General features: G+C 37.7%; 1 protein-coding gene across 9 annotated transcripts in view; it reads right to left on the reverse strand.

Annotated features, from left to right (window-relative positions):
* MTMR3 (myotubularin related protein 3) overlaps positions 1-27,827 on the reverse strand; it is an 86,896-nt gene that overhangs the window by 47,360 nt on the left and 11,709 nt on the right. For 4 of the 9 annotated variants that reach the window (XM_049804094.1, XM_049804093.1, XM_049804092.1 and 1 more), the window contains 3 exons: positions 6,768-6,846; positions 1,650-1,727; positions 1,143-1,232 (listed from right to left, as the gene is read on the reverse strand). In XM_049804094.1, the coding sequence (XP_049660051.1) occupies positions 1,143-1,232; positions 1,650-1,652 (93 nt within the window). In that variant the 5' untranslated portion in view covers positions 1,653-1,727; positions 6,768-6,846. Of the gene's footprint in view, positions 1-1,142; positions 1,233-1,649; positions 1,728-6,767; positions 6,847-8,418; positions 8,517-8,544; positions 8,758-13,969; positions 14,134-14,301; positions 14,767-20,078; positions 20,114-27,827 lie in introns of those variants that run through there. The other 5 variants (XM_049804091.1, XM_049804090.1, XM_049804098.1 and 2 more) reach the window with 5 other exon arrangements.

Raw genomic sequence — 27,827 nt, forward strand, 5'->3', positions numbered from 1 at the left:
AGCATACACTCAAATACACATGATGCTAAAAATCAAAATGAAACACTGCTGAGAATTCAGCCTAGCTATTACTGTTAAGGAGGAAAATCTTGGGTAAGGTTGGTTCAGAGGTTAATTAATTCTTAAAATGATTCCTCATTTTCTCTTCATTTTCCTGAGTAGTAAGTCCTTGGTCAGGGAAGAAAAAATGAATTTTTATGAAAAATCTGAGCAAAATACCCTCACATTTTGGCAAGAAGTCTGACCAACCTCTTGATTTATGCTCTTGCTCCTTACCTAATGGAGAGTGGCATTTCCATAATGTTATTGCATTCATCCTAAAGCAGCCAAAACATACAAGATGAATTATCTTCTACGCTGTTGGTCCCCAATATTCACTAAGCAAGCTCATGTAACCAGCTTAGACCAGACACCTAAATGCTACACAGCTGAAGTCAGTTGGACAAATCATACTTTTTGCTTAGTATTTCTCACTGCAGATATGAAAGTGCACAACATGCTGCTGTTTTATAAAGTCAGAAAACCAGCAGTCATATTACACTGCACATAGAAATTGCAACTGTTTTAATTAAAAACGTGACGTAAGGCCAATTTAGCTGAGCCAGGTGAAAAGTGTAAATGCTCAACTTGAAAATAATTGGGCTTCATATCAGCTTAAATGAATTAAAAATATTTTCTATTAAAATGAAAGAAACTACTTCAGTTGATGTAAGAGTGTCTGTGTGGATAAATCATTTGAACTAAATTGATTTCAAAAGGAACTTTGGAAATTTAAGAAACAAAAAATACCCATTTTGTGCAACATAAGACTTTTGGCTTCTCAGTAACAGGAAGTAATGGTAGTGTTTAACTGGCTTACTCTTTTTTTAAAAAACAGAGTTCTAAACTATGGAATAACACCTAGCACTTGAAATTACTACACAAGTAATGGCTATATTTTTCAGACACTCTAAGGAATCTCCTGTAATCCAATGCACAAGTTCTTTGTCCTACCAACAGAACATGAGTATTTAAAAAGAAAATGTGTTTCTCCTGTTACTGTGCTCAACTGCGAACAAAAATTCTATGTGAGAGGCCAGAGAATACATAGGTCAACTAGACATATTGTGATCTTAACTGGCAATGAGCAGTGTGGTGATTACCTGAAGGTTCTCATCCTCTCGGATCAGCTGCTTCCTGGGAAAAATCTGATTAGCCTGGATGCATTCAAGGCTGTGCTGAGTCTCTTCATCCTGAGAAACAAAGTGTTACAGTTAACTTCAGCGCTCCCACTTGCTGCTGCCTTCACCACATAGCAAGCTATTGATGACCAATGAAAAGCTCAAACTAGATGAAGTGTTTAGAGAATTCAGGTATCAGTAACTTACTAAAGTTATTAAACTTACAAGACAAGCACTCAAACAACTAAGTATGATATTAGAAACAGGTTTCTGTCCTGCAGCCTGAATAATAAAGTAAAAAAAAACCCCAACAAAAAACAAAAAAACCCAAAACAGACTTGTAATAGTATTAGGAAAAAAGCATCAGCCTAGGCTAGGCTAGCACTATACTTAAAATTCAACAATCCCACATGTAAACATTAGTTCCCTAATGTTTTTCAGATTTTAGCCTATTCTTTGTAAGAGACCCTACAAACCCCTTTTGCTTACCATGACAGGCCCTGGATAGGAGGAGAAATCCTCGTCTTTACTCACAATACTTTGAAGCTCCCCTTCACTTGTTAAAATCTAGAAAACCAGAAAAGTAGAACGATGAAATTAAATTCATTTTCTTTTGGCAAATAAATACAAATTAACTTTTAAAGACTGAGAATTCAGCTATTAGAACATTGCAAGCAAACAGTAATTATGAAAAGATTAAATCCATATAAACTAGCTCTCCTGAGAGACAAAATTGTTTCAAAATGTGTCTGGCTCCTTCTGTTCATTCTAAAAAATCATCTTTGAATGTACTGCTGGGAGAATATCCCTCTGAATGCAGCAATTAGACCAATGTTTATATAATTTAAATTAAAACATGTTCATCCTTCTAAATCACTGTGAATTTTCTCCTAAGTCACTTGCAGATGGTGATTCACAAATACATAGGTTATAAAACCGAAGGGATCACTGTGATCATTTAGTGGGATCTCTTAGGTAACACAGGTTGTCAGATCCTCCTGAAGTACTCTTGTTTCAACTACAGCATATTAATTAGAATTCATATAGGGATAGAATTCCTCATTTTATAGTTATGACTCATTTTCTACATCCATGGATGTATCAAGATATCCATTTTCTTGCACCTGCCCTTCCAAGAGCTCCAGATCACTATTCACTAGCGACTTGCTCTCTCTACTATCTAACAATCTCCTAATCTTTTACCATCTGCAAATCTTCTGGAAATATTAAAGAGCATACATTCTTAAAGTTTATGCAACTGACCCTATTTGGAACTAATGATGAAAGTGAATACAGGAGTTACAATCTGATTTTGTGATTTATCTTATAGTAGATTTTTTAAATTCAGGTAGATTCTTCCATATTATTTTTTTTAAAAAGGATTCATTCAGATATTTTATGGGGTTTGCAGTCTACAGCACATAAAAGGTACAAACAAAAATATGTCAGTTAAGTTCAGTCAGTTCTCAGTTCATGTCACCTTACTTACAATATATTTCAAATTATCAGTGTTGTGATTGACAGAAAACCACTTCAAATCCATCAGCTCACAAGCACACCACGACTGCAGGAAGCGCTAACTACATCCTATATATTGTACAGAATATTTGCAAAGGGAAAAGAAGCAGCAAATACACATATTGTGAAAATAAAAAACCCCACTGTCTAAAAGCAATCAATGAGAAGAAAGCATTACAATGTACCCAAAACCTCTGTTAAATAGGAACATCACCATAAACAAAATGCTTTTATGTCCCCAGAGTAGGGGAAAAACAGCATATAAAAGCTTGCAAGTTGACTCAAAATTGCACAGCTTGCAGAAGGACGTGTGCGTGTGTATATATATAAAGGAGAAAATTATGAGCAGAATTGAGCTGGAATTAATGTAAAAAGTAGATATAACATCCCAATTTTAAATAAACAAGAAAAAAGTAGCTAGACAACTTGATGGAAGTCTGAATCCATCAACTACAGAAACTCATAAGGAAAAACTAAAAAACAGCACAGAAATTTCCACGCCCGTAAGAACAAATGATAGTAGGAACATTCTTTTAAGTTATCAGAAACAAAGGAAATCTAGAAATGCTACCTCCCAACAGCAAGGTGAAGATAGCATTATTGTTAATATTGGTTTTAAAAAGGCAGAATTAGTTAACATTTTTGTTTCAAAAGAAGCAGAAGAAAGATGGTTCATACATAATCCATGCTGTAACTGGTGAAATTAATTCAAAGAATCACAATAATTAAAGCTAAAAAGGCCATAAATTCATCAGGTTTGATCTTTAATATTTCAGAGGCCATAAAATTCCAGCTCTTGTATTCAAAACAAGAGCTTGTGCTTGATTCCAGCATGACTTGGTATTTCACTTATGTTGTGTTTGGGTATACTTATCTTCCAAAACCACGTCTACTCTTGACTTGAAGGTACCAAGAAAGGAGGGGTTCAGCAGTTCTCTCAAATGCATCTGTTTTCAGCATCTAACCTTTGGTTCTCACTGTATGTTTTTCAGATTACAGGATGCACTATTCTCCTTCATCTACGATTTTAAAAAATGAGCCTCCTGCTCAAATTTAAAATGATAGCTGGCTAAGCAACAGGCTTATTTGTCCAATCAACCTCTATCTTACAGTTTATCCATCAAGAAAGGTGCAGACTGGATTAACTTTGCAGTAGATCCTGATATAATGAAGACTAATGATTCAAGAGAAGATGTGTTTAAAAACTGTAAAGTTTACACAAATCCGCTTCTCCATCCTTAAAATAATGCTAAGCTCACACATTCAGCTGTGAGGTCTACAGCCAGCCAGAAGAGCGATGAAGAGTTAAGGCATATTTATGCAAACATTTTTGAGGAGAACATCTCAAGTTACCATTCCTGCAGGCTGCTGGAGGCAGGCTGCTGGCACAACTGCCTTCTGCAGCCAGCTACCTCTTCACCAGTGCCAATTCTGCTCTTCCAGAATAGCAGCCACTGTTAAAGCCATTAAGACCAAACATTTCCAGATCAATTCATCTAGACAATTTATGTACAACTCGAACAAACATTAATAGTAAAGCCTTCTGAATATAAAAAACCCCTTGCTATTTCAGAAAATTCCTTCAACTTCAAGCACAATTATCAAAGAAACACCGACCTAATTAAAAACATGAGCTTTCTTACAAATCTCAAACATGCTTCGTATCACTGATGAAGTTTTAATATATTAGGCATTGTGCTGTAGCAAAATTGTTCTTTTATACTTCAGATATATTTATTTTTAAAGTTTACTATATAACCATTTACATATTAATAAAAACAGTATTAGCTTAGAAAATTAGGTCTTTTAAAATTTTACAGCTGTGCTCCTAAAATCCAGCATAAACCATGAGCAGAGACTATCCAAATTACTGCAGAACAAATTTCTTATTCTAATTGCTGCATTCATTTTGCAGCTTCTATACTAACAGTGTGCTTTTTACATGAATGTGAGAACCTTCCATTTTAAAGTGAATTTTGGGAAAGCTGTGTGAAAAAAGGTGGTTTCAGTTTTAATCAGGATTATCAAATACAAACTGTGATGTTGCCAAGACAAATGGTACAAGAACTTATAAGACTAGTTCTAAAAGAAATAGTTTGCATGCTTACGCTGCTTCTAGGTATTAGTGAAACGCTTCACCAACTTAACCGCCACAACACAAAAGTACTTCTAAAAATTGCTGACAAAAATAGCAAGAAACATTGAGTTGTTAGAATGAAGTTCACTGATCTGATGGACAGTGAATATACTGAACAAAATAATTCGATTCCCATCATGTCAATAAGCTGATCCCACTCCCTTCATGATCACTGGAATAAGCACAAGGGAAAGGAAATACACCACTGGGACCAGCGACAGGGACCACATGCTACTCTCAGTAGCAGCCCATGCTGAGATCATATGAATTAACTGGGAAACCACACTTTCAATCTCTATTTCTTTCTATACCAAAGCTTTCTAAATCCATTTCCATCCATGTGTTTAGCAAACTCTTCCAGGTGAATCATGTGAATAGAAAAAGAATCACAGTGTTTGTGTGACACCTAGTAAGGGGATTTCTGACCCTCACTTTAAGACCACTGCCTTAAAGTGAAAACAAGAACATTCTTCATATCATCAACACCAACAAGCCGCTCTGTTGAATTTTACCCGTGATAATTAACACACCGTGCTACTCTGAAGGACAGCTTGATACAAGTGAGACTAGCACATACTGGCTGAAGAAATCTATTCTCAAGTTGACTCACACCATATTTTTTTTGATTAGTTGCAGAACATAATCAGAATTCACGTTTTAACTGCAGCTGGCAAATAATCAGCTCTTCCATGACAGTAAAAATCATTTTCCAGAAATGAAATGGAAATGTTCAAATAGAGCTTAGATAACTGACCAAAAAACATCTTCATAAAAAGTACTCTCAAATTCAGGCTTCTACTTATAAATAGGATCACAAATAAATAGTAGATAGCTTATATGTAGCGTAGTGAAACTTGGTTTTATTGTTAGTTATTTTTTGTCAGGACTGAGGCCTAAAAAGGTTATGTTATCAACTTACTGTGCTGCCCTTTCAACTGTAGTTTCACATATATTAAATTACACCAAAAGAGGTTAGTCTTGTTAATTCTCCATCCTTATGTTCTGCTTGAAAGGATAAATGATTAGTAAAGGTTGTAACCTCAGACTCTGTTCAGCCAATATGGGAACATCTTAATTGCCTTTCGTTTCAGATGTGCCTTCTGATCTAAATTATGTACATAATTAAGACTAGCAATAACCATCTGTCTGCCAGTGATTCTACACAAAGAGATTATATAAATAAAGGATCATTCAAATTCACATACATTTAAATGTAGTGGGATTTAGAGCAAGAAAAGAGAAAAATTGGAGGGGAAAAAAAGGAAAAAGGATGTACCCAAGCGTTTCACTTTGTTCCCCTGCCTTCCCTCTCCAGATCCTGAATTCCATTTATTTTAGTATCAAAATCAAATTGAGTTGACCCTCAGTCTCAAAACATAGCTATTTCCATGCTGTTTCACAGTTACCCTTTAAGTTTTAGATAGGAATGAGAAGAGTTTGACAAAGAAGCATTTGAAAATTTGAGAATGAAATATTCAAGAATGCAATCTAGCTTTAGCAAAAGATGCTTCTGTTACAAACTGAAACACTTCTTCCCCTTCCCAGGTGGAAGGAAATTATTCTGAGATAAGGATAAATACTTAGTTTCCCACATTTCAGTCCCTGACAGCAAGGCTTCCCCTCGTTCCTGGCACTGCATATAGAAGTAACTAAATAGATTTCAAAAATATTTACTGGGGAAGTAGCTAACAATATGTACATTTGCACATTACTCAGGAATAGGAGCAGGATAGACAAAGAATCATGCCTGAAGATTGTGTACGACTAAGAATCAGAAGGGGAAGGGGGGTGATAATTAAAGGTTGCAAATTCCAACTCAGTAAAATACTGATTTTTTTTTTTGTCTAGCATCTTGGAAAATGCTTTATTTAATTAAGAGAGTAATCAATTATAACTGTAGAATCCACCTTCAACAGGTAGCTTGTCTTACCAAAATAATACAATTAACTTACCAAAGAATGAGAGATAATAAAAGTCCTCTTTGTCCCAGAAAGTTTCAAACTATACTCTTCCGATACTTCACATTGGCAACTGCAAATAAAAAGACAGTACTTTAAAACATGAACCTTCATTTGAAAAACCCCCACTTCTTAAATAGCTAGCAACTTATACAAGAAACTCAACTGTTTGTCTTAATTAAAGCAGAAAAGTAAAAATCTATATCTACTATGGGAGTCATAACTACCAAGATCTTAACATTCCCAAACAGGGAATTCAACAATTAAACTCTGACAACATGGTTAAGGCCTCTTTTCTGGCAAGGAACAGTTCAGAAGTCATGGCCACAAAGCAGTTCCTTTTTTTTTTATAAAACTTCTTTGGTACACAGAAATAAATAAAAAAATAAAATTACTTAGCAATAGAGGCCACAGGAGGGCTCTTTTATAGAGCTTCCAATTAGTTTTGTACTGATCTTCTAAAGTTTTTTTTTAATTTTACACTAAAATTAGTTTTTTCCCCCAAGAAAGCAGATGAAGACCTCCAAACAGTGATTATTGCCTAAGTACTTTTGGACAAAGCTGCAAAAAAGCCAAGGTGAACAGCAATGCTCATATGATACCATTCCTCCCAAACCTATCTTTTTTACTTTCCAAGTGCTATACAAAGTTATTTCCTCAAAAATAAATTTAAGTATTGTGTTACAAAAACATATTTGTCAAAAAAATTATGTGGAGAAAATCTCATTTGCTTCATTCCTATGCAGTCACTTCAGCAGGTATTCACAGATGCCTTCTATAGCATCTGAATGACTGCTGGGACCCAAGTTCTATACTAAAATATCCAAATCCTAAAATTCAAGTTCCAGACTAAACCCAACCATTCCTAAAGAATGCAAGCAGCCAAACTGATGGAATACCACTCCTTTGTATCCAGTGTACCAGAAGATTTTTTCTTCACAATAACTTGGAATCTATCCCAATAGCATGCTGCATGTGCCTGGAAAAGTCTAGCTTCTATAAACATAATCCTGCTGCTAGAAATAGTTTGCTTGTACTCTGATGTGCCACAACTAGTGATAATTTTCACATTCTGGTCCATTAAAAAAAAAATCTCTATTTTGCATTTATTGTGTCCTGTAGTTTATGGCTTATGACAGGGAAAAAATAAAAATACCTTCAGTACACAAAAAAGGATGTGTAATTTTAGGACTAATGTAGTAGAAAGAGTTTAAAAAGTACAAACTGAGATGCATCAACCAAAAGAAATTCTAACATTTTGTATGGTGGACATACTTCAGGGAAATCTCATATCTACATTCAGCTGTTATTTAAAAAAACTGTGACATTAGGATGGTCTGCTTTAACAGAAAACACCCTATGATTACATCTGTTAAAAACCTCAGCTAATCGTGAATTACAATTTTATAAAATAGTTTCTAAAAGCAACATTTGGTTACCTGCAACAGAGGTCAACTTCTTTTATTATTTTAAAGTATTTCTCAACCAACAAGCCAAATACCAATTCCAATAGCTTTATAGGTTGGTAATATGGCACACGAAGCAGAAAGGACAGTTTTACTTTGAGGTACCAGCTCGATCATGCAACAAGTTCAACTTTACAGCTGCCCGGTTGTACAAAGTCACCTTTGACAGGAATACTTACCAAGCTTATTAAACAACAACAAAAAAAGCTATGAAGGTAGACTACGCAACTCTAGAATGACTCTTCAGAGAGAGTTTTCTGGCCATGTCCTTGCTTTTTGAAAGGCAAGATACACGGTAGACTTACTTTGTGTAGTTAATGTCCAAGAAAAAAACCTTCACAAAATCTGCAACAAGCTTTTTATTGAATTTAATGAGGTTTGGAAGAAGCCAGTGAGTCTCAAGAGTTTTATAGAGAAGTTTAAAAACAGGAGAAAAATGTTCCAATATAAGCGTTAATAATTCCGCTTTATTCCTGCCAGTATTCAGAAAATACTTCACGAGACGCTCATCAGCATTCCTCTTGCATGGCTGCTAGTCACAGATAAGGACCTCAAATGTTATCACTTCCTAAGTCAACAACTTGTGCCAAACTAAAAAAAAAAGCTGACTGTAAGAAGAAACATTGCTATGAATTCTACCACCATCTCAAGACCACTAATTACTTAAGGGAGAAGCCATTCCAAGTACTGGTGTATAACTGCTTAATTAATACAGCTAAGCACATCTAAGTTTGTGCCCCTGAGGAGGGCAATACAGCCTCCCCCCTCTGTGTGCTCCCACCATTTCCTTTGCGTTAGCTCTTCTGCTTGATCCACAAAGAACAGATTCAGCACTATCAGGAAAGCAAAAGGTAGAAGATAAAGGGAACAGGACCATTTCAGTAAATCCTGCAAAGTCAAACTTGTCTACTAAAGGAATTGGCTTTGCCCCATCTTTCTTATTAGGCTGTCACATTCTCATAGCTGGTTTGGTTTAGATTTTCTTATTTAAGCACAGGTGCTGAAGGACATATTAACATTGCCCAATTTTAAATATGTAAGAAGTCATTCTGCCATAGGGCTCCAGTACTTAAAGGTGATGTGAACAGGAACACTTAAACTAAACTTTTGCTTTGAAACATCTTCTTAGGATCCTTCCTTGTTGACTATTTTGGGAACCTGGCCATTAGGTGAACACTTCAACTACCACACAGGTCTTGCCTCCGTTGTTTTTTCTTGGAACATGCTATGGAAAAGTAGAGTAGTGGGATGATATATCAATCATACTGTAATAGTGAAACACAAGTAATATAATAGTGGGGGAAAGTCAGAATAATGGTTTCCAAGTTGTAGAACTTCCATCCCTGGAGATATTCCAAACCTGACCAGCCCTTGAACAACCCAATCCAACATCCAAGTTGGCACTACTCTGAGCAGGGTGTTGGACTACATGACCTCCAGTCTAAATTATATGAGTCTGACAACGTTTTTCTTTTTTTTCTTTTTTTTTTTAATTAAAACACTGGCAAAATAGCTAGAAAAAACACTCTTGATAAGTTTCAATAAACATGTTTATTTAAGCAGTAGATCGGGAAGTTGTCACTTTAGTTTCTTAGTTGAAAGGCTGTATCTAGCAAGAACAGAAGAGGTACCATTTGATAAGCATAAAGTAAAGTGACAGAAGATAATAGCAGCTTTGGGAAGAAAAAAAACAAATACAAATTTCCTCTAGCCACAAAGCTATCCTCATAAAGATTAGACAAACCAAACCAAACTTTCTTCTGGTAACTGACTACTTTGAAGGTGTATTTTCTCCTCCTTTTGCTGAAATATGGCATTTCTGCACTGGTTATGCCACACCATGTCACACCCTTAGTATTACGCAAGCACAGCTTCTGATTAAAAGTTCTCTATTTCTGTTTACATTTCTAGCTTTGCAACATTACTGCTCCCATACAACCTAGCTCTGCAGTGGCTGAACCTTCTCTTGCACCATATTATCACACACCATTTCATCACCTTTTTGTTTGGCCGCTTTCTGCTCAGCTTTAGCTCACACTGGCTATAGATTATTCTTTTCCTCCCCCTTCCTTTTTATGTTCTTCCTAGTGGATTTTTGCTCACTTTCCCCAAAAACTATTTTTCCTCTATTCTTAGTGTGCTAAGGAATAGGAATGGAGTGCTACTATCACCTACCTACCACTTGGGGTGATGCAGTTAGCTTGTGGCTGAGCTAAAATACACAGAGGGGATGAGAGCATTGGGACTGCTACCCTGAATACAGTCGCTCCTGAGGCTAGTGTAAGGTTACTGCTTGAGAGTTTTAAAACATGTACACAGAGAAGCAGCAATACTGATCTTCAGGGAGGTATTTTCTGGTTTCTACTGCCATGTGTCCTCTCTATCATACACTGCACCAGATTAAGTTACATAATTTCCAGTTTGGAAAGCTACTAAATATGAAGAAGCATACCCACCAATACTCAAATGCATGACAGAGTAAGCAGAGATCAACAGCCATGCTGAGTATCTCATTCCTGTAAGACAGGTGGGAAGTGTCCTACATAAGAGCATTTTGAAAGTGTCTTATTCCATTTTTCTGTTCTACCTGTGCTTCTATGAGTGAAGACTAAAATTAATTAGAGACCAAAGCATCAAAAAAGTTTTGCCAACATCTGCCACTGTGCTGACTCATACCTTAATGGTAGGTAATTTAGTTTCCTGTGGAACCCTTCGCAGGTAGGCATATTAGTTACCTTCATCTTTGCACTCAGAAGAGACATTAATCTGCTTTTAAAGCAGTTTAAGCTGATTATCTTTGCATACTAGGTAAAAAAATCATTTCTTACACTCTTCAAGAATTAAATACAGAAGCAACAGTTCAAAGTTAAAATGAAAAGCATCTCAAACAGTAAGCAAAGCTTGAAATGGCGAAAGAGTGCAGTAGGCAAGGCAGTAGAAGCACTTCTGAGACTGTGGCTATCTAATAGCTAATGGTAATAAAGAGAAATTTGATCTTGCATTAAGAAAGGTCCTTTTTTTCCATAATGGATGTAAAAAAATAAAAATCAGTGGAACTTTAGGTGGGATTATAATATTCACTTTAAGAGGGTTTTTCAGGAAAGTGTTTCTGAATAAAAGATTATATATCAATATTCTCCTTCACAGATCTCAAAACCACCCTAGTCAAAAGACCACAGCAAGCTTGAAAACAAAGTCTGACAAAAGTGTCACTTTTTCTTATAAGATTACCATTTCTTTTCTTTGAATTCCTTTTTCATTTGGATAAAACCCTAAGATTCAAACACTGCAATTGTTCATACATAAGCCTGGATACAATTTACACATCAGAGATCTTCTGATGAACAACTGGAAGTTTAAAGCTCAAATTAATAACCCATTCTATCATTTTCCTTTTATTTCAGTTACTTCACATTCCTCAGCTTTCTATACATGACAGACAAGTAACATCAACCAAGAAGGATCAATGAGCTACACAGATCAGTCTGAACTGTGCAGAGATCTGCAAGGATGGGATCTGAATCTAGTAGTCAGATATGAAAGCTGACAGGACACAGAACACTGAGCAGGGCCTGACCTGGTGGAAACTCAGACTTGTGTAGGTTCCAAGCTGGAAAGTTGACCAAGTGTGCTGGGGAAGGGATATTATGTCAAAAGATAACCAAAGAGCCATGAAAAGTAGGGCAATATTAGATTGAAGTTACAAAACAGAAAAAGCAAGTGAGCAAGACAGAGACCAGGCAGCAGAAGTTTCCATTTGAAATAGCAGAACCGAGTAAGGAAGGGAATAATTTGCTCTTCATACATCCCATTTTTCCACTAAGGTCCTTACAGCCCATTTGCCATGAGTCACACTCCCTCCCCTATTTCTTCCTTTCTGGAAGGCAACAAACAAATAGGGATAAGAGCCTGTTAATCAAAAGTCTCAAAGGTTTTACTCATCCTCCCAAACTACCTATTCATCCCCCTTCCCTCTGGTAACATTTTGCTTTAACTCAGTCCTTTGTTAACTGAATGAGTACTGGAAAGAGGCAGCTGCTGTTCTATGACAGTGGCGTTACACAACAGCTATCAAAACAGGCTCCTTAGGTGTTCTATTTTATTGACAGTCAATGCAACACTAAAGAGATCTACAAATAATTTAAAAAAAAGAAAGTTTTGAAAATAGGAAGAACCAAGAAGCAGATTTGATTTGAAGACTCCTTTGGAGTTTCAAGTTACACTCCCATGAGATCCCCCCCCCCCCTTTAACTACTTTAGGACCATGTACATGCAGTTACAGCTATTAGCTCCTAAGTGTGTTAAGTTGACCTCATTTTCACCATACTTGGTCCGGCACAAAGCTTTTAAAACCTCTAACAAAACACCACTCAATGCTTTTGTCATAAGACAACTTCATTGAAATACCAAGTACCTGCTCTATGAATAAACATTTATTTCTCAAAGCATTAAGTAGGTTAAGTTATTATAAAGTGTCCATAACAGGAAACTCCCCCCCAACAGGCTCAGAGCAATAGCACTGATCATCTACACAGGTAGGAACAGGCAGGACACAAAAGTCTGTTTTCTGTTATCAAGACTTATAACACATCACTTCCTTTTATTGCACACCTTGCACAATGCAATTATGGACTACAATTTGAATCCATTAATTCTTAAATTGCATTGAAAAAACTGATCTGTCAAGGAGGCCATTTGAGTAAGATGCATATCCACCTTCACCATCTTCATCTAGGAATAAGCAGACATTTGAGAGGCTCAGTGTTCAATGACTTACAGGGGACTACCTTATACAAATGTGAAAGTTAATAATTTCAAATGGCCTAACACTAGCCTTGGTAAAATTGTGGCACACTCCAAAAATGATTTTTTTAGTGTGACACTTAAGGTGGGTTTGCTTTAAAATAGATTACATTCACACTCCCTGAAACATGAGCCATCAGACAGGGTACTGCTCCCATACTCCCCAACAAAATGTTCCCCTTCCTTACCTTACACCAACTCTGACATTTCAGACCCCTCATGACATAATCCAACTCCCAGATGCAAGACAAAACTAATCCAGAAAGAAGTCAAATTATGGAACCACTACTCTAGTGTTGTATATGTTGTTTGCTTCCAGAGCAGATTCTTATAAAAACATAGCCTGGAAGCAACTGCATGACACTTAGAATTTAGAGAATTTGAGGCAGCTTAAGAATCACTTCAACACCTGCAGAAGTGACATTTTCTGTACAGACCTAGTCAATTAGCTTGCTCATCTCTTGAACTACTTGGATATTTATTTCTCAAAGCATTAAGCAAGCTAAGTTTAAACAGCAGAGGTTACAGTTCAAATACCAACTACCCTCAAAAAGCCCTGATCTGCATTAGAGCTATTAAGCATACAACTGTATCCAGTTGTACCAACAAGAACTGAAGTTGTCTTTAGGTATTACACACAGCAATATTTCTGCCTGCATCCATGAACTCAGGGATGAGGAGCTAGTCTCTTTCCAACCAACCATGGCAGGGGATAAGTATGTTTGATCACAGCATAAGTACCCCTGCTTATTTACAGTATAAAATAGTGAATTCAATACAAGAAAAGCACTGAGTTCAGGTATTTCTTTATTAGTACATGCAAAACAAGCCTGGTAACAATTGAATCAAATAATCATATTGAAAGAGCTGACCTAAGTAGAGAGCCAGCTTTATTTAGTCATAAGAGACCCCTCTTTATGAACTTACCACCCAAATTTCATGTTTGAGTTAAGGATCAGGCCAGCTTTTCTAGGATCATAGACAGCTGTTTTCTAGAGGACATTCCAAGTACTTGTTTGGGCATCATCCACAAGACTGCCAAGACATCAACACCACTCACTGTTCAACCAGCCACTTAATATGTGTAAATACTGTAAGGCAAAAGTCAAATTGTGACATAAAACCATGTGTGCTTGTGCATGATAAGGAGACCAGCAAGAGCTAGGTAAGGAAACACTAGCAGCTTGACTATAAGGAATTTTCTGCTAGCTCCTATTTAGACAGCAAGTTACAGTTTTAAAGCCAGACACATGACTTACCAGGTTACTGTCCTCCTTACATTTGAGCAGCTAACCCCTTCCAGACTAGAACAAACAGGTTATTGCATCAATCCATTTCCAGTTTCAACTTCCCCAAACTTCCAGCAGTATGCTCTATTACTAGTCAAGTTTTCTACAGAGGGCGAAAAGACTCACACTAGCATTGTCCTTCAGCTAGGCACAGCAGTGAAGAGCTCTGGCTCCCTACACGTATTAAGACATACACACAACTCAGATGCCTTCCCCAATTAAAGGAGGCTTCCTGTATTTAGATGACAAGGGACAAACTGGTTTGGCTAAACTACCAGCACACTGCCTCCAAGAAGCCTGCTACTTGATGTCCTTTCTTTGGTCAGCTGATTCAGTTCACTAAAGCCAGGAGAAAAAGCAGGACAAGCAAATACCAAGAAAATATCCTATAATTAATTCACTTTAGTATATTCCAAATATTAAGACTGTTGTTTATTCCTGTCTTTTTCCACTCATGGAAAGTCAGTTACTTTCAGAAGCAGGAAATGTTAACTGGCAAAATACTACTTTCCATTTGCAAGTTGCACTTAAGTAAGACCTGGAGATGGGACTCCACTACTGAAATAAAAGGCAAGCAAAGAAAGATAAAAGATAGTCTTTGAAAGGGTCCTACAAACATATGCAGAAAAAGGACACTGAGCCATCCACATATCGAACTACAGTTGAGGAGCTCTGAACAGCCAAGGCTGCATCTTACTTGAAAGCCTAATCAAATACCAAGGACTTAAACCACATTTGTACATGGCCCTTCTTTGCTGCAGGAGACAGGAGGCCCAGTAGTCTTGCAGCTCTTAAGATTGCCTAAAGAAATTTGAAGCTAGTCTTAATGTGTTTTAATTTCCATAACTAGTTTTGAAGATCAATTACATACATTATGAGTATCTAGTATTAAGTACAGAGGTCTTCAATAGACTAGTTAATTTTGTCACACTGCAAAATGTATTCCTCTAAAGGCACAACCGTGGTGTTTTAGAACCAGTTGACTCTTATGTAAATTTTTTTTAAGCTTACTTATTTTTAAGTCCAGCAGCCCTCCAGCTACTAAACCGAGGTAGTATGCCATGCAACCATCTTTTTCAAATCTTGAACACGTCAAGAGCAAGAACAATTACAGTTTCTAAAGTCATGTTTCTAGACTACCCAGAGAGGCTGGGTTCAGTCATGACAACTCCCTAAAATCTTTTCTCTGTGTAACAACTTCCATAATACTGAAAGTATACAAGCTTGTCAGTTTACATTGCAGTTGCACAGACATTCAGAGCCAGGGAAGAATTTACTTGGATTAACAGAATATGCTTATCCTAAAAAAACCAAAAAAACCCACCAAAACAAAACAAAAAAACCCCAACAAACCAGCATGAAGCCAAAGTTAAATATATTTAAGCATTTCAGAGAGGCACCAAGGAAGGTTTTGTGGTTGTTTTTAAGGCTGTTTTTAAGGTTGTTTTAAGTGTATTAAAACACTGCATTTCAGTTAGAATTGAAATTAAGTTCTGCAATAGACTGCAACTCTGCTAGTAAAACAAGGTTTGATATATCTCCAGTTAATATTTACTAGCCACAGACCATGTCTCCCCTCCCCGCTTCTACATTTAAAATTAAAAATCCACTGACCTAAATGTTCAAGCTTCCTCAGGAGGATACCAGCAAATATTTGCCTTATGTGGAAAAATGAATCAATTCTATATCATAACTATATCTCCTTTGAAATCACTGTTTCAATGGCAAGATCAATCAACAGGAACCTGTTTCTCTAGGGAACATGAAGATTTAAGTCTGTTTTTCCTACCTGCTCACTTAAATCAACCCACACTAAGCTCTGTATAGCTGGTTAGTTTTTACCAAAAAGAGGTATTACTCCAGGATCCTATTTTATACTAAATTCCCTTTAAAAAAACCATGACAAATTAGTAATGCAAGATAGTACCAAGTGTCTGTATATACAGGCAAATAAATTCCTGCAACAGCTCAACACTCCTTAATCTACAGCAACCTTTGTTTCTAGTGTTGTTGTAGGAATGCATTTGCCTGTATATACAGACACTTATGTCCTGGTGAACTCTAATGGGACTATCCAGAAGACGCTTTTCCCCAAAATTTGGTTTAGTGTGGATTCATTCAAGTCAGGCAATCCCTGATTTAAAGCCTCTCACTTATTTTCCCTAGAGAAACTCATTCATAACAGTAAATACAACAAAGCCTGAGAAGGAAGAACACTAATAATACAAAGAAGATAAGTGTTTTATCCTTTAGAGAACATTCACTCCCTCCTTGTGTGACTCAAAACAAACCTAGTTTACTAAAAGACTTGGCTGTAATTAAGAGATAAATCATCATTTTAAAGAAACAAAAAGTTTGGGCTCTTCCGCAAGTTACCTAAACACAAAGCATCTACATCTTTCCCATAGGCACTGCAAAAGTGAATGCAGTTCAACAGCTAATTGTGTTATTGATGCATCAGGTAAAGTAATTTTCATTTTAAGTACGGTTTAATCCCAGATTTTTAAAAATGTACATCAGTATACAGGAAGCTTCAGTTATGCACTTTAATTTTGGTTTGCATTTGAATCATTATCAGCCAGAAAGACTTAACCTTTCTTTAACAAAATATAAAGATTTATAACCACCCTTACAGTAAATTTAGCGTGTGCCCTTCAAGTTGTATTTTAGAGGGACATGCAAGAACATGTGCATTAGTCCACAAGCTATGAAAATAGTGCAAGTTACACATTTTTAACACTTAATTCTTACCTGTGACTTGCAGATACCAAACTTCACTTAAACACCCAGAAGGAGCATTTCACAGTAAAAATTAAGATCAGTTAAATTAATCTATTTTTATTCTTTATCCTTCAACTTGAAGTACCTTCTGGTAACTGACTTGGTAGCAAAAACCCAAGTCTGTACTTAGGGAATGCAAACTCAGAGATGTCAGTCTTAAACCCATGAGGATAACATACTCAAGTTGCATTTTCTTAGATTCAAAAAGTAAATCAGGAAAGTTTTTGCAAAAAAAAGTAGATTATAGCATAAATAAGGAGTAAGATGTTTACTACTTGAGTTTGGGGTCCTAATTTACTGCTTTGCTCCTGATGAAATTAAATGGCAAAAACCCCTGACTTCAACTGACAACATCTTGTTTCATGATGCGTAAGCAGGATGAAGTTGCTGGCAATGTGTGAACACAATACTGAAACTCAGTTTGCTCAGGTACTCAAGGATCTCCTCAAAGATCTTACAAGGTGCCAACCTCAGTCAAAGTCCAAACCAAAAAAAGGCACGAATTTCTTTCCTTCCCGTAACTATAAAAATAAAAGCTGCCTGCAGTAAAGCTTGGTGTCAGGTCCTGGAAGACTGAACTTCACAGAAAGCTTTCCTGCTGAAAGAGACTCAAATTCAACACCAGAGATTTCTGTGCTGTTAAGAGTCACAGAACAAGATTCAATATTCAATTACAAAAAAGCAAAAAAAAAAAGTTACTTCTGCCCCTTTAGGTCCAAACAGGAAAGTATAAAGAACCAGGATAGATACAGATGCAAACAAATTCAGAACCATTTGGGTTGAATGGGACATATGAACATCATAGTCCAAGCCCCTACTTGACACAGTTCCAATTAGATCAAGTTGCTCGAAAACTTGTCCAACCAAGGTTTGAATATCACCAAGTATATTCTTCCTGGACAACATGTTCCAATATTAAGGTTGGAATCTTAAACCAAGTTCAGAATAATACTCAAAGGCAAAGGAAGCCTTCACACTGAGCAAAACCAGGGAAAACGGCAAGGATAACAACAATGTTCAGAATACTTAAGTCTACCTCACTTTTACTGTAAGCCTTTATTTGAAGAGGTTATGCAGTTCATGTAAACACAAATCTACATGCAAAGACCAATCTAGAATCAAATGCTCAGAGCTGGGATGAAAAAGCATTTGTAATTTAGATAAGTAACAGCCCTCTGTAGGAACAACCTCAGTATTCAGGCCTTGTATTTCTGAAAGAGCTTGCATAGTTTTGTACATCTAGATTCAATGGCAAAAAATAGCCAAACTCCTTTCCTAGATGAAAGATTACATCTTTATGTAAGAAAGCTCACTTGGCAAGCTTAGTCTGTCAACCAAGTACAAGGATCCAAGGTATGCATGTTTTATTAAAAGTACCACATCTGTGTCATTAGCTTGGAAATAAAACATTTCTGCATCAGTTTCAGGTCCAGCTGACAGAACTGTTTTGAAAGTCTTCCCTGATGGTAGAGGCTTCCAGAATAACCAATGACATCCACAAACCAGCAGTTTCAGCCAAACTTCTACATTCAGTCTGAGCAACTTAAAGCTTGACATGAACTAAAGATGTTTTTTTCCAGTTACCATTACCATAGGTGCTGAAAAACAGTCCTTCCAAGAACAGGTGAAAAACAATGGCCTGTTTTGGCATTTTACTACTTCACATACACCAGCTCAAGAAGTCAGAGCACTGGTGTGTAAATGTGGCTGTAAGGGAAGAGATCCTTGACAGGGCAGGCACACTTTGGTGATAGATTTTTGGACTAGGTTGTTACACATAGCTGCACAATAAAGTAAACAAGAGAGGCAAAGCTGACAGCCTGAGACCCATGTTTTAAGGACACAGTGGATATTTCCACTACTTATACATGCCATGAAAATCAACTTGTAATTGCATCTTTAAAATGTCTATATATAAAAAGCATGGAGTGAAGAAGTACACATTAGGAAATGTAAGCACTATGATCACCTGTGAAGCTGAACCAATTCAGCTTCTCTTGGAATATGCATGATCCCCAATTCCCTTCTCCATTCTTTCCTTCCCATAAACCCCCACCCTCACTCAGTGAACTAGGTGGACAATACTCCCTGAACCCAGAACTCTTCATTCTACTCATTTTTATTAAACCTTGTAGTCAGTACAGAGTTCTGAATCAAGTCAATCTTTCCTACACTGCTCATTTTATAGCACCTCTTCTGTTAAAGATCCACAGTGCTTACCACAATTTTCACACTGTCCCATATGGTTAAGTGGTAGCAATGTATTTTTAACAGGTTGAAAAACTAAGAGTTCAAGGCATCAGAAGGATCTTCTAGCTTTGGTACCCAGAACAGATGTCTAAATTCTAGTTCTTCAAATACTCCCAATTTTTGTAGTATTCTGTTCTGTATTTGGGAAACACAACTCCACTAGCTGGGGGTCCCAGCTGCAGAGATGAGCACTGAGGCCTGGAGTTGTGTATTAACACCAAAACTGTAAATCTACACACACCTGTAAAAGTCTCCAGTAACTTACTAGCCAGCACCACAATCCACAACAGGGCAGGGACACATCTAGTTCTCCAGGATGGCAGTCACCTGAGTCACCAGACCACCACCTAGAACTTCTTCCCAGATAAAGTCACTACTCCCTCACCCCAATGCTTCTACAAACACCAGGTAGTTTAAGATCTTATTGGACCACCTGGAAGCTCTGGATTTCTTCAGGTGTCCAAGGCTACTGTAGCCTCTCCTTAAAATGATCTCAGTTATTACCTGTGGGGATGAACTACTGATGCCAGTGCACTCACAGCAACAGTCAAAAGATCAGACAGTTTGTTAGGCATCTGAATATCCAGTAATCATTCCTCCCACAAACAGCTTAATCTGATTATATGAGTTTATTGGCTCAATTGCACAGCACTGATAAATCTCTTTTGGAGGGAGATGAGCTCCCTGGCAAGCCTTCAAAATAGAACAGTACTCACATTTGGTACAGTAGCTTCATCAACAGCCACAGCCATATTTATCAGGAAGCCCAGGTCATCAAGGACTCACATGAGAGCCAAAATGAGTCAATATATCCAATTCCCATAGCCTCCTTTAAAATGGTCAGCCCTAAAGGTAGGGGTAGAGTTGTCCAGTTTTATTATTTTCAGCATAATGTTAGTGAAAATCCCTTAGCAAGTTAGGTAATCTTTCTCCCCTTTAAAGTTTTCTTGGAGTAGCATATGGCAGTTTAAGCTGACAAAACTGTGTACATGAGGGGGAAGCGTGCCTGGCACTAACATTTAAGGGATATTCAAATTTTACACATGCTCAAGCTACATTAATGCTAAAACTAGAAACCCAACAAGGTTCAACAGGCTCTTGTACCAAATTATTTTATGCAAATCAGAAGCCACTGTCCTTCACCAAGATGCTTTTCCCTCCATATGTTGCAGGTTCCCCAATTTATTTGTTGGGCTCCCACACCTGCCCTGAAGCACTGCAATGCTGAGCTGAACATCACCTTTCTGTACAGCCATTCAATATGATGCAGCCTGCACACACCAAGGAAGATCTTCATCTGGCTTTGGGCACTAATTATTTCTGCAGCAGCTTTAGAAGCAGGCTATTCTCTTTAAACCATTAAAGAAAAAGCCATTAAATTAGTTTTAAAGTCAGTATGTGTAACACACCACATGCCACTTGCCTCAGCAAGGCATCACTGCCATGCTTAAACTTCACCTGCCATGGCTTTAACTGTTGTTTATCTTATCAAAAGGATGTCAGAAGTCTTATGCAAGTTCACCTCTAACATACTCATTACCCTCTTAGGGGCCATTGAATGAAATGTGAGTTAATGAATAACACAGTAGGAATTATTTCATTATCCCCATGGTGAAAGAGAGCCATCTAATTCTTGGATATGATGTCAGACTTGAGAACCAGCCAGTGATACTTACTCAGGCTTCCACTGCTCAATCAACTGCTACACCAGTGGTGTTCACAGTGAAAGGCTTGCAGACTGCACTGACAGCTCAAGTAAGACTGCCAGAGCATGAAGCAAAGCTACCCTGATAGCAGCCTTAGGAACAATTAAAGCATGAAGTGAGGAACTGAAGCCTGTCATTTTGCTTCCAAAGAATGGAGGACAGGAGCAGGAGGTTTTTAAGTGGTATACATTTAATGTATAAGCCTTGCACAGGTATGGAAATCAATGCAGTAATAACATGTCAGCTCTTCACATTCTCCTCCTGCCTCATCTCCATTTTTACCATCTCAACCCCACTCCAAGTTACCACCTGTCTCTGGTACTACCTAAGTCAACCTGTTTATTGAACTCCATCAGAAACCCAAGACACTTTTAAAGGGAAGTCTGAAGAGAGGTATAGATCCTTCAGTCATTGGCAATCCTGTCTCCTGGTATTCAAGGCTACCTCACTTGCACTTTCAGTTAAACTAATGCTTTTCACTATAGATCCTGATGCCTTATGACTTCAAATAGATGTTCACTCCCCTGTGAAAAACACACCCATCTCCTGCTAGTACAGGTAGGATGGAGGACAACTGCAAGAAAGACTTCCTCAGCCTACCAAAGCCCTCCTTCAGGTCATCAAGACATTTGCCTGCAACAAAAAAAACCAGCTTTAGATTGCCTGAAGAGTTCATATGTTTAAAAGACTGTCTAGCTCTGCCAAGGAGACCAGGCAATTTAAGACCATGTTTAGAGAGATGATATTTTACTGATTTCATAACCATGAAAAGTCCATCCTCACTGATATGAAGACAGCTATGCTAGGCAGTGCCCTTCAGATAGTTGGATTCTTGGGATACATGTCCCTTCCCATCCAGAACATCCCTGTATTGCCTTTAAATTATGCAGTCAGAAGCAAGCTCAGAGACAAGCAGCAGACATTTGAACAGTTTGTACCAATCCATTACAGAAGCTTACAAGTACTACTTACCAGGTATTCCCCTCTAACAACTTGACTGATGAGGAATAAACTAGTACACAAGCAAGCTAAAAACCTAAGAGGAAAAAAACAGAAAGCCTGGGAAACCAAAGCTAGAAGATGGACTTCTCATGCAGATGGAAAAACAGAACTGTCTTCCTGACATGTCATACCCAATGAAAGAGCCCAACGCAAGCTTTGCAAATGTTTTTTTCCACATGGACTGCAGAAACTGAGATGCAGTCTCTTTTGAAGGAGTCAGACTTTCCCATAACCTGCAGCTTGCAGTCACTTCTGAACAGCCACACCTTACTGAGTTTGAGTAACACATCAAAAGCAAAGGATAATTGTACCATACTCTAAACCATATTGAAAGAAACACTATCTTCAAGCCTAGTGTGTGCTGTTCTGTCATTCTCACATGAGTATGCACATGTAAGATGTATTCACATTTAAGTCCTAGCATCACAAATTACTCCGTCAAGAATGCAATGCTGAAATGTATTTAGAATGGTTCTGTTAATACAATAGCTAGCTTCCATAATGCCATTAAGGTATCCTAGACTCTAAAACCACTGTTGTTCTATAAGCATTCATGTTGAATTCTTCAATAATTGCTCAAAATGCCTATGTTTAAGATACTGCTGTGGGATTAGTACTGTAGCTGTAAAATTGATAGAAAATTCAGTAAGATAAACTATCAAAAGTTGGCTTTGGGCAAGCTCCTATTACACTAGAAGGTTCTGAACTAGGCTGGAACAGCATCAACACCCAGCTCTGTCAGTGGACAGCATCTCTCCACATGTGAAGAGCATCTGTGTGCAGGCACTGCCTGAGCCTGAGTCATCTCCACACAGGCACTTACTGCCAAGCCGAAATTCTTGAGGTGCTTACCCAGCAGCTAGTGCCCATTCACCTAGCAGCTGATCAGCAGAGCATACAGCTGTGCTTCAGCCTCCAGAGCTGGAAATCAGTGCCTAAAGGTAAGTACAATAGTGCAGAGTGAGGTAAGAAACAGGTTTTTGAGATGGTATGCAATTTAGAGGGTAATGGGATAGAACTGATGCCCTCACTTGTGAGGCTGGAAGCCTTAATAATTCTGACTTGTACAGGGATACTGCTTTAAGTTTAATAACATGCTTACATTCCCCACTGAGTCAGAGCTGTCCTTACACAAGACATCATGACAAAGTTCTTCAGAGCTTTTTAGTGGGGTCTTAAGAGACTGTATCTATACTATTTCTACAGCAGCATTGGTTAACCAAGTTTTCATGCCAAGAAAACCACCAAAGCCATGTGCATCCAAAAGAGATTAATCTTTTCTAGAAGCGTCCTTAGTGCCACATCCACACCAGCCGTACACAAAAACTGCCCTAGAGACCTGAAGTTAAGATTCATCTCACCTAAAGCCAGATTTCGTGTCTGACCTTGTCTCTTTTTAAAAAGGCCCACATTCTACCACTTAGTGAGCAGTTCTTGCTTATTTTGGACACCCACTTCAGGAGACAAACACATCTTTAATTCATCTGTGTGGTTTGGTGGGAGGACAGGACAGCAATATCCAAATGTCCTTAACACTGCAGTTTCCAGCTTAAATACATCTACACAGAATCACTAGAAGGAAGTAAACAATGTCATCCAGACTGTCTATGGAAACATCAGTAATTAAACCTACCTGCACACCACATTCTTTGGTGATCAAATGTGAAGAACAAGCAGCTCACCAGACATTCCCTATATTAACATAACAAACAGCTGTTATCCTCAACAGCTGTAAAGCCACTACAATTATTCTTCCTACACACCCCAAGCTTTTTGCTAGCATTAAGTAGCTGCTTAAGTGAGTCAGTTATAAAGTTGTTCTATCACCACCACTATTTTCTCAAAGCTTAAAAATTAAATCAAGTATTCCACTACTGGAATTTTCATTACCAGGAAGTTGCAATAATGCTTATTGCATTATGGTTATTGGTTTGTTCTCCCAGTATAACTCAATCAGTTCAATGCTTTGAGTTAATTATTATTGGTTAACTGAGGTAAATACAAACAGAAGCCTGAAAGCATGAAATAACGAAACAAACAGTAGGAAGCAAAGCTCAACTACTTAAACTGAATACTTCATGATCACCTGCAAGTATCAGGGAAATTCTCACATGGCTATAATATGCATGAGAAATTTAAAGCCCTGATGACTAGGGCTTCAGAAAATGGCCACAAGGAAATTATACAGCAAGGTAAAGACTCAGTCTTTTACTGTATCTAGACACTTGGGATTAGCAATGAAAAAAGGTTTATCATAATATATAAAAGAAAGAACTAGAAACTGGATGCAATATTTCCAGGATATTCTGTCAGACTCTGATCCTCTCAGCAATAAAGCATAAATAAGCATGAATGATTCTCTGGAGAGTCCACCAAAACCCCAGAGATAGTGGTTCTCTAGAGCTTGTTCTGCACTGACCAAAAAGTACCTTCAGTCATACTCTCCTCCTCTCATTCAATTGAGGGAAAGAAGATACAGCATCAAGGATCTGATGGAAGGCAGCAGTAACATTCAGCCCTGGCACAGCCTTATTTTACAAAAGAGCTACCAATTGGCAGACAGGTTTCACTGACTTATGCTGACAAGGGTGAACTTGGAGCTGTTCAAACAAGTACCTCATTTGAAATTGCCCCATGAGATGTTCAACCTACAGATGAAAGCCTTTGAACTAAGACAACAGAAGTGACTTCTACAAAACAACATGCTTCACTCAGCAAGAGCAGCATGCTAAGAAAATAAGTGAATAGACAACTAGAAAGTGATTCAAGTGTCAGTCTTCCCACGAATAGCCAGGACAAAGTGCTTTTTGTTTCCACCTTTGAGATCTTGACAAATCAAAAATAGATTAAATGTGCTAGCAGACTAGCTTCTGCCTCTCAGACTGACACATGAACTCATAGAAATGATCTGCCAATAACTCTGAAGTAACTTACACCAGACCAAACACAGCAATGCATATGTTCTATTTTTCTTGTAAGAAGTTTGAAGCAAATCATGCCTTTTCAGCATTACAGTAAGCAGACAGGTAATCATTTCACTTACAGTCAAGATAAAATAAAGCCTCAGAAATAAGAGCTAGGGGTCCTAACCATCTAGGTATTAAACAACATGAATAACAAAATGTTTAGTCTTGTTAGAGCCAGGAGGAATATCTGCTTGAGTACAGTTACAAATTAAGGCTTTATTACCTCTAGGGACACGCTCTGAAATACATACATCTGTGGTTTGTACCTTTTTCATTTAACCTTGTTAAGTTCATCAGCATTGTTTTTTGCAGCTCAGTGACAAAAACAACAGTTACTGAATAACTTTCCAATATGAAGTTTCAGTGCATTAGTTCTCACTAGTGAAATACATAGCCACCTTAACATCCACAAATCCAATAACTCACTACTCCATAACCCACAAGGACTAAGCACATTCTATCTGTGGAAAACACATGAGCATTTATCAAGTAACTTATCAAATCTCACCACAAATACTAAACAGAAACCAGCAATTCAACTGTTTCAGTTAACAATTAATAAAATAGTTCTGAGAAAAAGGAATGCATCTGCTTCCACTTCCTACATAAATCTCAAGTACAACTCAAGTAGCACCACAGCTATACAACTCGGTGCCAGACAGCAGCAGAGGCAAACCCTAGGAGCTGCACATTCTGCAAGTGACACTTTCAAACTCAGTTTGACTGGAATACAGAACACTTCCAGGAGCTGCATTTTTGAGGGATAATTTGAAACCAGTAGTAATGGCTACCCTTTCAGCATTTAGGCATTCCTGTACCAGAAGTTCAGTCCAACAGCCCAGTGCCTCAAGGCAGACAGTATCCTTAGCTCCAGAGTTGCGTGATCCACAAAGCAGCCCTATTACTCTGTACGTATCCTAGACTACAGCACACTAGCAGCACTCTACCTAGTGAAGGCTGTTGTAAGCCAGCAACTTCAGGATAGGGACCATTTTACCTACAGAAGCAAAATAAAGCACTGCAGAAGCATTTAAATGCTTTACTTGCGGCACCCCCAGTCTAGAAGCACTGTATTAAAAATTCCCCCTCAGAGTATATCAGTCCAGTCATGCTGAACATGGCACTAAGACTGCAAGTTAAACTCAGAAGACGCAATGGGCTGACGCAACACTGAATCAAAGGTTAAGTTGCCGATTTCAACCTCAAATCTGGCTGCAAGGAACAGTGTCACTTGTGACAAGGAGTTAAAATACTGGAAGAGAAAGAACCACATTTGACTTGTGATGAACTTACCTTAACTCCCATTCCACCAGCTCAGCATGAGCAATATTTCTGCAAAAAAAACTTTACACCAAGCTACCTCAAAATAAGAACAGATATAATTCAAGCCTACTGTTTTACATAAAAAATGTGCTGCTACTCCTTTTGAAAATTCAGTGAGGCTTGAAAGTAGGGCAAACCCAACTAGACAAATTAGAAGACTTATTCCTTGCTTCAGAATTGAAGCCTTCGGACCCTACCATTCAACTTACTTCATCACCAAACACTTCATTTTTAAGATATTCCATATACCCAGTATATATGTTATATTATTCACCCAGCCTGTTTTGTTTAGATGAGACATTAGTAAGGACTTTTCCCCATTCTTCCCCCAAAAGAAAGCCTGCAGAATTGGCATCAGATACAACGTAAAATACATCACTCCCAAGATAAAGCTAAAGTTAAACACTTCATCTCAGAAGTACTTGACAAATCTCCAGGATTTCAGACAAAAACTCACCAGCAGACCAACTCTTAAATCCTAATTTAGAAGTTCAACGCTGTACATAAAGCTGAAGAATGAAAAAGGTGTAACAAGATAGGCACAGCTTTTTTTTGCTACAGGTCACATTTACTTCTTTCTGTTAAAGAAAAACTTACCTACCCAGTACGTTTAGAGTGACACACACCTTGGTATTTAAATAACTGAGATCTAGAGATGTAGGACATGGGTGAATAAGAGCTAACTCTTTAAACAAATGCAGGTTTTAACAGGATAAATTCCTGTTCTATACTTAAAGAGTTTAAAGGTTACAAAAAGCTCTATATTGGAGGAACAGATCAGCACCAGGCAACAAGCTTTTTATAACATGGCAAAGATGCTCTGAATTCCATGTAGAGGCTGACCTGTCACTCACACAGCACGATCTATGGATTCCCAGCTTCACAAATATTCACAACTTTCTCTTCCACATTCTTATATGCAATAAACTATCCGTATGTTGTTTGAACTCTTTACGAGTTCTGTTTAAAGCATTATTAAAAAAATCAAAGCAACCAAGTCATCAGCATTACTTTTGAAGGGTTACAGGTAAAGCGGCTCTTCAGAGTCAGCTAACAAGCAACAGATTCTTCAGACAAGTTTCAAGCCATCGTATTTGTTTCAACATGTACAAACTCTGCTAAGTCAAGTCTTTCAACAATACTTAGCATAAAGTCACCTAGTGGAGAATACAATGGCAAAACCTGACTAATTGCTATTGAAATATGGTGGTGATTGTGTCTTCTTTTGCAAAGATGATGGATGCACTGAGTTGTTTTACCACAATTGATCTTCATTCAGCTGAACAAGCCACCTCTGAATTGGCCCTAGGGTATTCCTTCACCTTTTGCATTTTAGCTAGCTACAAATAGTTAAGCAGATCTTAAGAACACAAGTCCCACACAGGGACCCTATTTTTTCCTCCCACATTTTCCCGAGTCAAACAGGAGGCTTGAAGTTCTAGAAAACTGGTGCTACACCACCAGTTTA

The sequence above is a fragment of the Accipiter gentilis genome, chromosome 7 (genome assembly GCF_929443795.1).
Source record: "Accipiter gentilis chromosome 7, bAccGen1.1, whole genome shotgun sequence".
NCBI classification, from domain to species: Eukaryota; Metazoa; Chordata; class Aves; order Accipitriformes; family Accipitridae; genus Astur; species Astur gentilis.